The 13,241-nt window shown below is 56.6% G+C and overlaps 1 protein-coding gene across 3 annotated transcripts in view; it reads right to left on the reverse strand.

The window, feature by feature from the left end:
- LOC139272919 (protein-tyrosine kinase 2-beta-like) overlaps nt 1-13,241 on the reverse strand; it is a 256,360-nt gene that overhangs the window by 23,898 nt on the left and 219,221 nt on the right. For all 3 annotated transcript variants that reach the window (XM_070889030.1, XM_070889028.1, XM_070889029.1), the window contains 3 exons: nt 9,762-9,791; nt 5,780-5,804; nt 2,598-2,644 (listed from right to left, as the gene is read on the reverse strand). In XM_070889030.1, the coding sequence (XP_070745131.1) occupies nt 2,598-2,644; nt 5,780-5,804; nt 9,762-9,791 (102 nt within the window). The remainder of the gene's footprint in view (nt 1-2,597; nt 2,645-5,779; nt 5,805-9,761; nt 9,792-13,241) is intronic.

A 13,241-nucleotide genomic window follows, 5' to 3' on the forward strand; every position in this document is an offset into this window, starting at 1 on the left:
CGCCGCACTGTCAGAGGGGCAGTACTGGGGAAGCGTCGCACTGTCGGAGGGGCAGTGCTGAGGGAGTGCTGCACTGTCGGAGGGGCAGTACTGAGGGAGTGCTGCACTGTCGGAGGGGCAGTACTGAGGGAGTGCTGCACTATCAGAGGGGCAGTGCTGAGAGAGTGCTGCACTGTCGGAGGGGCAGTACTGAGGGAGTGCTGCACTGTCGGAGGGGCAGTACTGAGGGAGTGCTGCACTATCAGAGGGGCAGTGCTGAGAGAGTGCTGCACTGTCGGAGGGGCAGTACTGAGGGAGCGCTGCACTGTCGGAGGGGCAGTGCTGAGGGAGCGCTGCACTGTTGGAGGGGCAGTACTGAGGGAGAGCTGCACTGTCGGAGGGGCAGTGCTGAGGGAGTGCTGCACTGTCGGAGGGGCAGTACTGTTTGTGGGAGCTTGCTGTGCGCAAATTGGCTGCTGGATTCCTTACATTACCAACAATGACTACACTCCAAAAGTACTTCATTGGCTGTAAAGTGCTTTGAAACGTCCGGTGGTCATGAAAGGCGCTATAGAAATGAATGTTTTTTTTGTTATTTTATGACAGGCCACAGAAACCACCATGGCCAACTTTGCCCAACGCTCAGATCTGGGTGCGCCCAACATGCATCATCATAGAGTGGGTAGGACAGGCCTCTTTCCCTGAGCAGGGGGGTCAACAACCAGGGGGCAGAGATTGAAAGTAATTGGGGGGAGGTTTAGAGGGAATTTGAGGGGAAATGTCTTCACCCAGAGGGTGGTGGGGGTCTGGAACTCACGGCCTGAAAGGGTGGTAGAGGCAGAAACCCTCACCACATTTAAACAGTACCTGGATGTGCCCTTGAAGTGCCGTAACCTACAGGGCTACGGACCGAGAGCTGGAAAGTGGGATTGGGCTGGGGAGCTCTTGGTCGGCGCGGACACCATGGGCCGAAATGACCTCCTTCCGTGCTGTAAATTTCTATGAGTCTAACCGGCCCGCGCCCCAGACTCACTCTCCGGCCCGCGCCCCAGACTCACTCTCCGGCCCGCGCCCCAGACTCACTCTCCGGCCCGCGCCCCAGACTCACTCTCCGGCCCGCGCCCCAGACTCACTCTCCGGCCCGCGCCCCAGACTCACTGTCCGGCCCGCGCCCCAGACTCACTGTCCGGCCCGCGCCCCAGACTCACTCTCCGGCCCGCGTACCCAGACTCACTCTCCGGCCCGCGCCCCAGACTCACTCTCCGGCCCGCGCCCCAGACTCACTCTCCGGCCCGCGCCCCAGACTCACTCTCCGGCCCGCGCCCCAGACTCACTCTCCGGCCCGCGCCCCAGACTCACTCTCCGGCCCGCGCCCCAGACTCACTCTCCGGCCCGCGCCCCAGACTCACTCTCCGGCCCGCGCCCCAGACTCACTCTCCGGCCCGCGCCCCAGACTCACTCTCCGGCCCGCGCCCCAGACTCACTCTCCGGCCCGCGCCCCAGACTCACTCTCCGGCCCGCGCCCCAGACTCACTCTCCGGCCCGCGCCCCAGACTCACTCTCCGGCCCGCGCCCCAGACTCACTCTCCGGCCCGCGCCCCAGACTCACTCTCCGGCCCGCGCCCCAGACTCACTCTCCGGCCCGCGCCCCAGACTCACTCTCCGGCCCGCGCCCCAGACTCACTCTCCGGCCCGCGCCCCAGACTCACTCTCCGGCCCGCGCCCCAGACTCACTCTCCGGCCCGCGCCCCAGACTCACTCTCCGGCCCGCGCCCCAGACTCACTCTCCGGCCCGCGCCCCAGACTCACTCTCCGGCCCGCGCCCCAGACTCACTCTCCGGCCCGCGCCCCAGACTCACTCTCCGGCCCGCGCCCCAGACTCACTCTCCGGCCCGCGCCCCAGACTCACTCTCCGGCCCGCGCCCCAGACTCACTCTCCGGCCCGCGCCCCAGACTCACTCTCCGGCCCGCGCCCCAGACTCACTCTCCGGCCCGCGCCCCAGACTCACTCTCCGGCCCGCGCCCCAGACTCACTCTCCGGCCCGCGCCCCAGACTCACTCTCCGGCCCGCGCCCCAGACTCACTCTCCGGCCCGCGCCCCAGACTCACTCTCCGGCCCGCGCCCCAGACTCACTCTCCGGCCCGCGCCCCAGACTCACTCTCCGGCCCGCGCCCCAGACTCACTCTCCGGCCCGCGCCCCAGACTCACTCTCCGGCCCGCGCCCCAGACTCACTCTCCGGCCCGCGCCCCAGACTCACTCTCCGGCCCGCGCCCCAGACTCACTCTCCGGCCCGCGCCCCAGACTCACTCTCCGGCCCGCGCCCCAGACTCACTCTCCGGCCCGCGCCCCAGACTCACTCTCCGGCCCGCGCCCCAGACTCACTCTCCGGCCCGCGCCCCAGACTCACTCTCCGGCCCGCGCCCCAGACTCACTCTCCGGCCCGCGCCCCAGACTCACTCTCCGGCCCGCGCCCCAGACTCACTCTCCGGCCCGCGCCCCAGACTCACTCTCCGTCCCGCGCCCCAGACTCACTCTCCGGCCCACGCCCCAGACTCACTCTCCGGCCCGCGCCCCAGCCAGCGCGGGAACGAGAGAGTGTTCGGGCTGTGCACTCACCGGAAGATTCTTGCGCGGAGGTTTTTCAGGTGGTCCGGTGAACTCAGCTTCAAATCAGAGTGAAAGGATTGTGGTTAGTACGCTTCGACAACAATGTTCATTTACATAGCGCCTTTAAACAGGACACTGTCCGGCGGCTTCCCCCACACTGCCGCTGTGTGGTATGGCCAGCACTGCTGTACACTGTCACTCTGACTCCTTTCCCTCCTGCACGTGGGCAAGATCTCAAATCCCAGCCCTCCTCCACGCGCTTTATTTGAAGGAGTTTGTTGGTGCCCTCCCCTCACCAAGCGGGCCAAGAGCTTACCTCACCGAAACCGTGACCATTGTCCCAGCCAGCACACATCACCCATTGATCGCAGCTGGATTCACACTTGTGGTGTATAAAATTATGAGGGGCTTGGATAGAGTGGACAGGAAGGACCTATTTCCTTTGGCAGAGGGGTCAATAACCAGGGGACATAGCTTTAAAGTAATTGGGGGGAGGTTTAGAGGACATATGAGGAGAAATGTCTTCACCCAGAGGGTGGTGGGGGTCTGGAACTCACGGCCTGAAAGGGTGGTAGAGGCAGAAACCCTCACCACATTTAAACAGTACTTGGATGTGCACTTGAAGTGCCGTAACCTGCAGGGCTACGGACCGAGAGCTGGAAAGTGGGATGAGGCTGGATAGCTCTTGGTCGGCCGGCACGGACACCAAGGGCCGAATGTGCCTTCTGTGGAACAATCTCCTTCTGGGCCATAAACTTTGATGACTCGATGATTCCCAGAATTAGAAGCACACTGTGCTGGTGTAAGACCCAGTTCCAAAAGTAAAGAGTTAAAAAATATATATTCATTACAAATGCCAAACTTTGAACAGCTTACCTGTTTGACTCCATGATGCACAAAAGGAGAGAATAAAGTTTCACTAATTAACAGAAAAGTTCATTGCTCAGCGTTGTAGTTTAGTTACATGACTATAAGATGTGGCGCAGGAAAGCCTGTGCTTACTCAATGTCTGTAAACATGAGAACATAAGAAATAGGAGCAGGAGTTGGCCACCTGACCCCTTGAGCTGCTCCGCCATTTAATAAGATCATGGCTGATCTGATCATGGACTCAGCTCCACTTCCCTGCCCGCTCCCCATAACCCTTTCCCACCTTATCGCTCAAAAATCTGTCTATCTCCGCCTTAAATATATTCAATGACCCAGCCTTCACAGCTCTCTGGGGCAGAGAATTCCATGGATTTACAACCCTCTGAGAAGAAATTTCTCCTCATCTCAGTTTTAAAATGGACAATCCCTTATTCTGAAACGATGCCCCCTCGTTCTAGATTCCCCTGCGAGGGGAAGTATCCTCTCTGCATCTACCCAGTCAAGTCCCCTCAGAATCGTATACGTTTCAATAAGATCACCTCTCATTCTTCTAAACTCCAATGAGTAGAGGCCCAACCTGCTCAACCTTTCTTCATAAGGGCAACCCCCTCATCTCCGGAATCAACCCAGTGAACCTTCTCTGAACAGCCTCCAATGCAAGTTTATCCTTCCTTAAATACGGAGACCAAAACTGTACGCAGTACTCCACGTGTGGCCTCACCAATACCCTGTATAGTTGTAGCAGGACTTCTCTGCTTTTATACTCTATCCCCCTGACAATAAAGGCCAACATTCCATTCGCTTTCCTGATTACTTGCTGAACCTGCATGATAACTTTTTGTGTTTCCTATACAAGAACCCCAGATCCCTCTGTACTTCAGCATTTTAATTTGCTTTTATTTTTCCTACAAAAGTGGATAACCTCACATTTTCCCACATTATCTTTGTATCATCAGCAAATTTGGCTACATTACACTCGGTCTCTTCATCCAAGTCATTAATATAAATTGTAAATAGTTGAGGACCCAGCATTGATCCCTGAGGCACCCCACTAGTCACTGTTTGCCGGAAAATTACCCATTTATCCCGACTCTCTCTTTTCTGTTCGTTAGCCAATCCTCTAACCATGCTAATATATTACCCCCAACCCCGTGAGCTTTTATCTTGTGCAGTAACCTTTTATGTGGCATCTTATTATCGAATGCCTTCTGGAAATCCAAATACACCACATCCACTGGTTCCCCCTTATCCACCCTGCTCATTACATCCTCAAAGAAGTCCAGAAAATGTGTCAAACATGATTTCCCTTTCATAAACCATTTGCTTGACTGTATTATGATTTTCTAAATGTCCTGCTACTGCTTCCTTAATAATGGACTCCAGCATTTCCCCAATAACAGATGTTGGGCTAACTGGTCTATAGTTTCCAGCTTTCTGTCTGCCTCCATTCGTATACAGTTGCAGGACTTACATACATGTTTAAATCTGTTCAGTTCCATTCGCAACTCCTCAGATAATGGAGCAGTACGTGCCCGCATGCAGCAAGACCTGGACAACATTCAGGTTTGGGCTGATAAGTGGCAAGTAACATTAGTGCCACACAAGTACCAGGTAATGACTATCTCCAACAAGCGAGAGTCTAACCACCTGCCCTTGACATTCAACGACATTACCCTCGCCGAATCCCCCACCATCAACATCCTGGGGGTCACCATTGAGCAGAAACTTAACTGGACCAGCCACATAAATACTGTGGCCATAAGAGCAGGTCAGAGGCTGGGTATTCTGCGACGAGTGTCTCACCCCCTGACTCCCCAAAGCCTTTCCACCATCTGCAAGGCACAAGTTCCCCTCCAAGTCACACACCATCCTGACTTGGAAATATATCGGCCGTTCCTTCATCGTCGCTGGGTCACAATCCTGGAACTCCCTCCCTAACAGCACTGTGGGAGCACCTTCACCACACGGACTGCAGCGGTTCAAGAAGGCGGCTCACCACCACCTTCTCAAGGGGCAGTTAGGGATGGGCAATAAATACCGGTCTCGCCAGCGACGCACACATCCCGAGTGGCATCAGGAGCAGTATCGGAAGCAGGAGCGGGATTGGGATCAGGAGCTGAAACAATGCTCTCCCCACCAGTTGGGAGGCACTGACTGTCCTGTTTCCACGCAGCAGCTCCGGTGAAAATTTCCCCCAACGTCTCAATCTTTTCACAACTGTCTGCATTGAAATAGAATTGTTACATTCGCGAAGCGATACCCAGATTGTTCCACTGCACAAAATCAACTCAAAGCACTTTCATTTACAAATGCGATACTTACTGTAGAAAATCTCCTGGTCATTCTCCTGAAAAATAGAAGAGATCAGAAACTTGTTGACTCTTCCTACATTTATCAACACAGGATTACATTACATTACATGACATGGGATATATGGTACAGAAACAGGCCATTTGGCCTAACCAGTCCATGCCAAAGTTTATGCTCCACTCGAGCCTCCTCTTGTCTTTCCTCATCTAAATCTATCGACATAACCCTCTATTCCCTTCTCCCCACATATACTTGTCCAGCCTCCCCTTAAATACATCGATACTATTCACCTCAACCCCTCCCTGTGGCAGCGAGTTCCACATTCTCACCCCTCTCTGGGTAAAGAAGTTTCTCCTGAATTCCCCATTGGATTTCTATGTAATCCCTACTTGTTCACTGTCCTATCGCTAAATTCATTAATTGTTCTCCTTGGGGCGGCTGTCCGTTAAATGACCCCTTCACTGCAGTGCACTGATAATTCACCCTCACTCCCCCTCCCCTGGCCCACTGACACATGGGCTGATCGGGTAATGTGCAGGGTGGGGAGACTGACTGACAGTTACCTGGAACATTGGCTTTTAGTCAGTCACGTGGGTGGTTTCAGGGTGGTTAATATACTGATTCCACAACCTGTTGTGTGTTTACTGCAGTCATTTCTGGGTCTGGGATCTGTACAGTTTGCACCATGTTGTGCATTTTGATTGGTTGTCAATTAAATTGTATTACCTGTAAAAATGGGACCAATCAAACACTAAACCAATCCTCATCAACTTCACTAAAACACCCATCAAAACCAATAAATGTCACTGTTTGCAAAAATCTGCCAATTAAAACCACTTACATGCAACGATTTCTGTAAACTGAGCAATGGTATACACCAACGGCCCTTTCCCTGGAGAGAACTTTTCACAAAACCAAACAATCGGATCACTGGGAAACCCGTTTCTGGCAACCACAACCATTCTTGTTTCACTTTCGTTTCCCCCATCCACCATCTTCAACACTCACTCCCTCCACCACCTTCAACACTCACTCCCTCCACCACCTTCAACACTCACTCCCTCCACCACCTTCAACACTCACTCCCTCCACCACCTTCAACACTCACTCCCTCCACCACCTTCAACACTCACTCCCTCCACCACCTTCAACACTCACTCCCTCCACCACCTTCAACACTCCCTCCCTCCACCACCTTCAACACTCACTCCCTCCACCACCTTCAACACTCACTCCATCCACCACCTTCAACACTCCCTCCCTCCACCACCTTCAACACTCACTCCCTCCACCACCTTCAACACTCACTCCCTCCACCACCTTCAACACTCACTCCATCCACCACCTTCAACACTCACTCCCTCCACCACCTTCAACACTCACTCCCTCCACCACCGGCGCACCGTGGCTGCAGTGTGTACCATCTACAAGATGCACTGCAGCAACTCGCCAAGGCTTCTTCAGCAGCACCTCCCAAACCCGCGACCTCTACCACCTAGAGGGACAAGGGCAGCAGGTGCATGGGAACACCACCACCTCCACGTTCCCCTCCCAGTCACACACCATCCTGACTTGGAAATATATCGGCCGTTCCTTCATCGTCGCTGGGTCACAATCCTGGAACTCCCTCCCTAACAGCACTGTGGGAGCACCTTCACCACACGGAACATAAGAACATAAGAAATAGGAGCAGGAGTGGGCCATTTGGCCCCTCGAGCCTGCTCCGCCATTCAATATCATGGCTGATCTGATCCTGGCCTCAACTCAACTTCCCCGCCCGCTCCCCATAACCCTTGACTCCCTTATCGCTGAAAAATCTGTCAATCTCCGCCTTAAATATATTCAATGACCCAGCCTCCACAGCTCTCTGGGGCAGAGAATTCCACAGATTCTCGACCCTCAGAGAAGAGATTCCTCCTGGAGTGGTTCAAGCCGATGGCTCACCACCACCTTCTCGAGGGCGATTAGGGACGGGCAATAAATGACGGCCTTGCCAGCGACATCCACATCCCAGGAACACATTTTTAAGAATTCTCCCCCCGAGGAATTTGACAACTTTTGTCTGCACTTTGATCCTTCTCAAACCTGCCCCTACTCCTACTCCTACTCCAGGCCTCTACTGCTGCTAGGCCTCTGCTTCATTGCCAGAAGTGTGTGCCTGGGCCCTCTAATCTCAAACCTCAGCACCAGCCTGTGTACACGGGCCTCTGTACATTTCATTGGGAGACATGTGGTGATTGTAAAATTGGACACAATTATAGTGTAAAGAACAAACGAAGGGAAGCATCAGATCATTAAAAGTATAAGAGAACAGTGCACAAAATAAATGCAGACTACAGGAAAATCAGGTAGGGTCATAGGAAGGAGCGTAGGAACAGGAGGAGGCCCATTCAGCCCCTCGAGCCTGTTACACAGGAACAGGAGGAGGCCCATTCAGCCCCTCGAGCCTGTTACACAGGAACAGGAGAAGCCCATTCAGCCCCTCGAGCCTGTTACACAGGAGCAGGAGGAGGCCCATTCAGCCCCTCGAGCCTGTTACACAGGAACAGGAGGAGGCCCATTCAGCCCCTCGAGCCTGTTACACAGGAACAGGAGGAGGCCCATTCAGTCCCTAGAGCCTGTTACATTAGGAACAGGAGGTGGCCCATTCAGCCCCTCGAGCCTGTTACACAGGAAGAGGAGGAGGCCCATTCAGCCCCTCGAGCCTGTTACACAGGAACAGGAGGAGGTCCATTCAGCCCCTCGAGCCTGTTACACAGGAACAGGAGGAGGCCCATTCAGCCCCTCGAGCCTGTTACACAGGAACAGGAGGAGGCCCATTCAGCCCCTCGAGCCCGTTACACAGGAACAGGAGGAGGCCCATTCAGCCCCTCGAGCCTGTTACATTAGGAACAGGAGGAGGCCCATTCAGCCCCTCGAGCCTGTTACATTAGGAACAGGAGGAGGCCCATTCAGCCCCTCGAGTCTGTTGCACAGGAACAGGAGGAGCCCATTCAGCCCCTCGAGCCTGTTACACAGGAACAGGTGGAGGCCCATTCAGCCCCTCGAGCCTGTTACACAGGAACAGGAGGAGGCCCATTCAGCCCTTCGAGTCTGTTACACAGGAACAGGAGGAGGCCCATTCAGCCCCTCGAGCCTGCTCCGCCATTCAATGAGATGTTCGCTGGTCTTCTGAGGCAATGCCAGTTGACAGAAAAGCGATGAGGAAAACTCTGGAGAAATGGGAAAATCCAAAACATTTCATTGAAGGTTTCCCACAAATGAAGAGCAGTCAATCAAATCAATCGGTTCTCCATTCATTGCACATACACTGTAGTTAGTGGGGTTTTAATCTTACAAAACTGAATTCGTTGACCTGGTCGTTTGTGGGCTGGGGCCAGAAACAAATGGCCAAGAAACCTGCTGGACTCTCTCAAAATCCCAACCGGTTCACGGTCGGCCTTCAGGGATGGGCCTTGCCGGCCCGACCTGGTCTGGTCTGGTCTCCACGTGACTCCTGTCCCAGGCTACGTGGTTGGCTCGTCCTGCACGCGGGCCAGCGAGGGGCAGTCAGTGCTCACCACAGCCCAGCAACCAATCCTCTGTGAGCAGGGTCAGTGTGGGGTCAGGGGTCAGCGGGCCTTAGGGCGGGGTCAAGGCCTTTAGAAGAGGAGGCAATCGCGGATAATTAACAATAGTATTAATATGATGATGTTATTCCTGAAGTCTCAGTAGTTTAATTACTTATTTCTTAAATCACAATTGTTGATTTGATCGATGCCCAAACCAGGGTTGCACAAAGAGGCAGGAGGTACAATGGTCCAAGCCAGCAGTTTAAAGGTTGGTGTAAATCGCTGGAGAAGCTAAGCCAGCGCGGGGTATGGAGAGCGAGCTGCAGAGAGATCGGAACGAGAGGGACACAGCCAGCTCTCACCGCGGAACCACCCAAGACCATGGCTAAATAAACCTGCAACACAGATTGGAACAGTATATCATTTACTGAAACAGGACTTACATTGTGTGACTTGCTGCTGTCACTGGGAGCCTGGGGGGGGGAAGAGAAGAGTGAAAACGTTGGTGAAATATCAGAATATACGTCTTCGCAAAGCAACTTGATCTAAACAAGAGAATCGGGTTTGAATAACCAGTCGAGTACCGAAGGGCGTCCTTGTTTTTATTGATTCTTCAGGGATTGCATTTTCCACTGATTGAGACAGAAGGAACAGTGACGATGGCCCCTTCCTGGTCGATCAGACACACTGCGGGCCACAGATAGTCAACAAACCTTCACTGAGTCCTGAAATGGTTTTAACAAGCAATGCAAGAGTAGCTGCTATCTTTACAGTTCATCTACAGGACAACACCCATTACACCCACCACCGGGACGACACCCATTCCCCCGACTCTCCGCCCATCTCTCCATATTCCCCTTGTCACCCCCCCCCCCAGCTCTCCATACTCCCCCCCCCCCCCCCGTACTCCGCATCCCCCCCCCCATACTCTCCCCAGACTCTCCCCTTCTCCTCCCCCACCACCCAACCCCACTTCTCTCCCCGCCCCCCCCCAACCCGTCCCTCTGTCTCCCTCACCCCCTTCTCTCCATACTCCCCCCCCCCCCGTACTCCCCATCCCCCCCCCCATACTCTCCCCAGACTCCCCCCTTCTCCTCCCCCACCACCCAACCCCACTTCTCTCCCCGGCCCCCCCCCCCCCCAACCCGTCCCTCTGTCTCCCTCCCCCCCATCTCTCCATACTCCCGCCACCCCCCCCCCCACCCCTGTACTCCCCATCCCCCCCCATACTCTCCCCAGACTCCCCCCTTCTCCTCCCCCGCCACCCACCCCCACTTCTCTCCCCGTCCCCCTAACTCGCTCCCGGCCCCCCCCCTCCTGCCATCTCTCCACACTCCCCCCGTCTCTCTCCGTCCTCCCTCTATCTTCCTGTACTCTCTCCATCCAATGAAGAGCTAACAAAACCAATGTTCATTAGCCACACAAACTGTTCTGCTCTAGAACTGCGACACTGTGCATAGAGTATGAAGCTGTCAGCATTGTGTGGGTGAGGCTGGCAGAGGTTTTGGGGGGGGGGGGGGGGCAGTGGGTGGGTGAGGTTTGGAGGGGGGTGGGTGGCTGGGGGTGTCAGTGGGTGGGTGAGGTTTGGAGGGGGGGGGGTCAGTGGGTGGGTGAGGTTTGGAGGGGGGGTGGATCAGTGGGTGGGTGAGGTTTGGGGGGTGGCTGTGGATGAGGTTTGGAGGGGGGGGTCAGTGGGTGGGTGAGTTTGGGGGGGGGGTCAGTGGGTGGGTGAGGTTTGGGGGTCGATGGGTGGGTGAGGTTTGGGGGGGGTCAGTGGGTGGGTGAGGTTTGGAGGGGGGGGTCAGTGGGTGGGTGAGGTTTGGGGGTCGGTGGGTGGGTGAGGTTTGGGGGGGTCGGTGGGTGGGTGAGGTTTGGGGGGGTCGGTGGGTGGGTGAGGTTTGGGGGGGGTCAGTGGGTGGGTGAGGTTTGGGGGGGGTCAGTGGGTGGGTGAGGTTTGGGGGTCGGTGGGTGGGTGAGGTTTGGGGGGGGTCAGTGGGTGGGTGAGGTTTGGGGGGGGTCAGTGGGTGGGTGAGGTTTGGGGGGGGTCAGTGGGTGGGTGAGGTTTGGGGGTCGGTGGGTGGGTGAGGTTTGGGGGGTCGGTGGGTGGGTGAGGTTTGGGGGTCGGTGGGTGGGTGAGGTTTGGGGGTCGGTGGGTGGGTGAGGTTCGGGGGGTCGGTGGGTGGGTGAGGTTTGGGGGGTCGGTGGGTCGGTGGGTGGGTGAGGTTTGGAGGGGGGAGGTCAGTGGGTGGGTGAGGTTTGGGGGTCGGTGGGTGGGTGAGGTTTGGGGGTCGGTGGGTGGGTGAGGTTTGGGGGGTCGGTGGGTCGGTGGGTGGGTGAGGTTTGGAGGGGGGAGGTCAGTGGGTGGGTGAGGTTTGGAGGGTCGGTGAGGTTTGGGGGGTGGGTGAGGTTCGGGGGGTGGGTGAGGGTCGGGGGGTGGGTGAGGGTCGGGGGGTGGGTGAGGTTCGGGGGGGTGGGTGAGGTTCGGGGGGTGGGTGAGGTTCGGGGGGGTGGGTGAGGTTCGGGGGGTGGGTGAGGTTCGGGGGGTGGGTGAGGTTCGGGGGGTGGGTGAGGTTCGGGGGGTGGGTGAGGTTCGGGGGGTGGGTGAGGTTCGGGGGGTGGGTGAGGTTCGGGGGGTGGGTGAGGTTCGGGGGGTGGGTGAGGTTCGGGGGGTGGGTGAGGTTCGGGGGGTGGGTGAGGTTCGGGGGGTGGGTGAGGTTCGGGGGGTGGGTGAGGTTTTGGGGGGTCGGTGGGTGGGTGAGGTTCGGGGGGTGGGTGAGGTTCGGGGGGTGGGTGAGGTTCGGGGGGTGGGTGAGGTTCGGGGGGTGGGTGAGGTTCGGGGGGTGGGCGACAGCTCCTCTTCCTGCGACAGGTGTCACTTTGGGTGCCTCCTTGCCGCGCTCCCATGTGGGGGCAGGGAAGGGTGGTGCGGGCCCCTCTCCCATCTCTGGTCACAGCCTCGACCCCTCGGGCCCATCAGCCAGCCTTTCCTTAAATCCTCACCCTCGGGGTTCCAGGGCAGGTGAGCGAGGGGCTCACATCCGGCCTTGGAGAGGTCGGTGTGCCCCATCCCGCTCGGTGTACCACCCCCAGTGACTACTGACCGCTCCCACGCATCCCTCCCCGCCGACCTCTCCCACCCTCCCCTCCGCCCCGCGCTGACCACTTCTGCTCTCCCCCGCCCCCACCACTCCCGCCACGGGGAGACCCCACCCCTTGGACATCATTTGCTTTTGCGGAGACATGGACCGAGGGTTTGCTCCGTACCAGGTAGACAGAATCCCCAGGACCCACCACCAACAGATGGGGGTGTGCCCACAGGATTTCCGATGGGAGACCAACAGCAACCTCAAGCGATTTTCGGGGCCGCAGTGTTTTTCAGAGAACAGAAGAGAATCATAGAATGGTTACAGTACAGAATGAGGCCATTCGGCCCGTCGAGCCCTTGCTGACACTCGGCTAGATCCACTCCCTCGCCCTTTCCCCGTAGCCCATCAAATGTTTCCCTTCAGCTACTTATCCAAACCCCCTTTTGAAAGCCACGATTGAGTCTGCCTCCACCACCCTCTCAGGCCGTGCGTTCCAGATACTAACCACTCGCTGCGTAAAAATGTGTCCTCGTGTCGCCTTTGGTTCTTCTGCCAATCTCCTTAAATCTGTGTCCTCTGCTTCCTGACCCTTCTGCCAATGGGAACAGTTTCTCTCTCTCTCTACTCTGTCCAGACTCCTCATAAGAACATAAGAGACTAATAAATAGGAGCAGGAGTAGGCCATTTGGCCCCTCGAGCCTGCTCCGCCATTTAATAAGATCATGGCTGATCTGATCATGGACTCAGCTCCACTTCCCCGCCCGCTCCCCATAACCAAAATCTGTCCATCCCCGCCTTAGATTTATTCAACGTCCCAGCCTCCACCGCGCTCTGAGG

Source organism: Pristiophorus japonicus, chromosome 9 (assembly GCF_044704955.1).
Source record: "Pristiophorus japonicus isolate sPriJap1 chromosome 9, sPriJap1.hap1, whole genome shotgun sequence".
In the NCBI taxonomy this organism is placed as follows: domain Eukaryota; kingdom Metazoa; phylum Chordata; class Chondrichthyes; family Pristiophoridae; genus Pristiophorus; species Pristiophorus japonicus.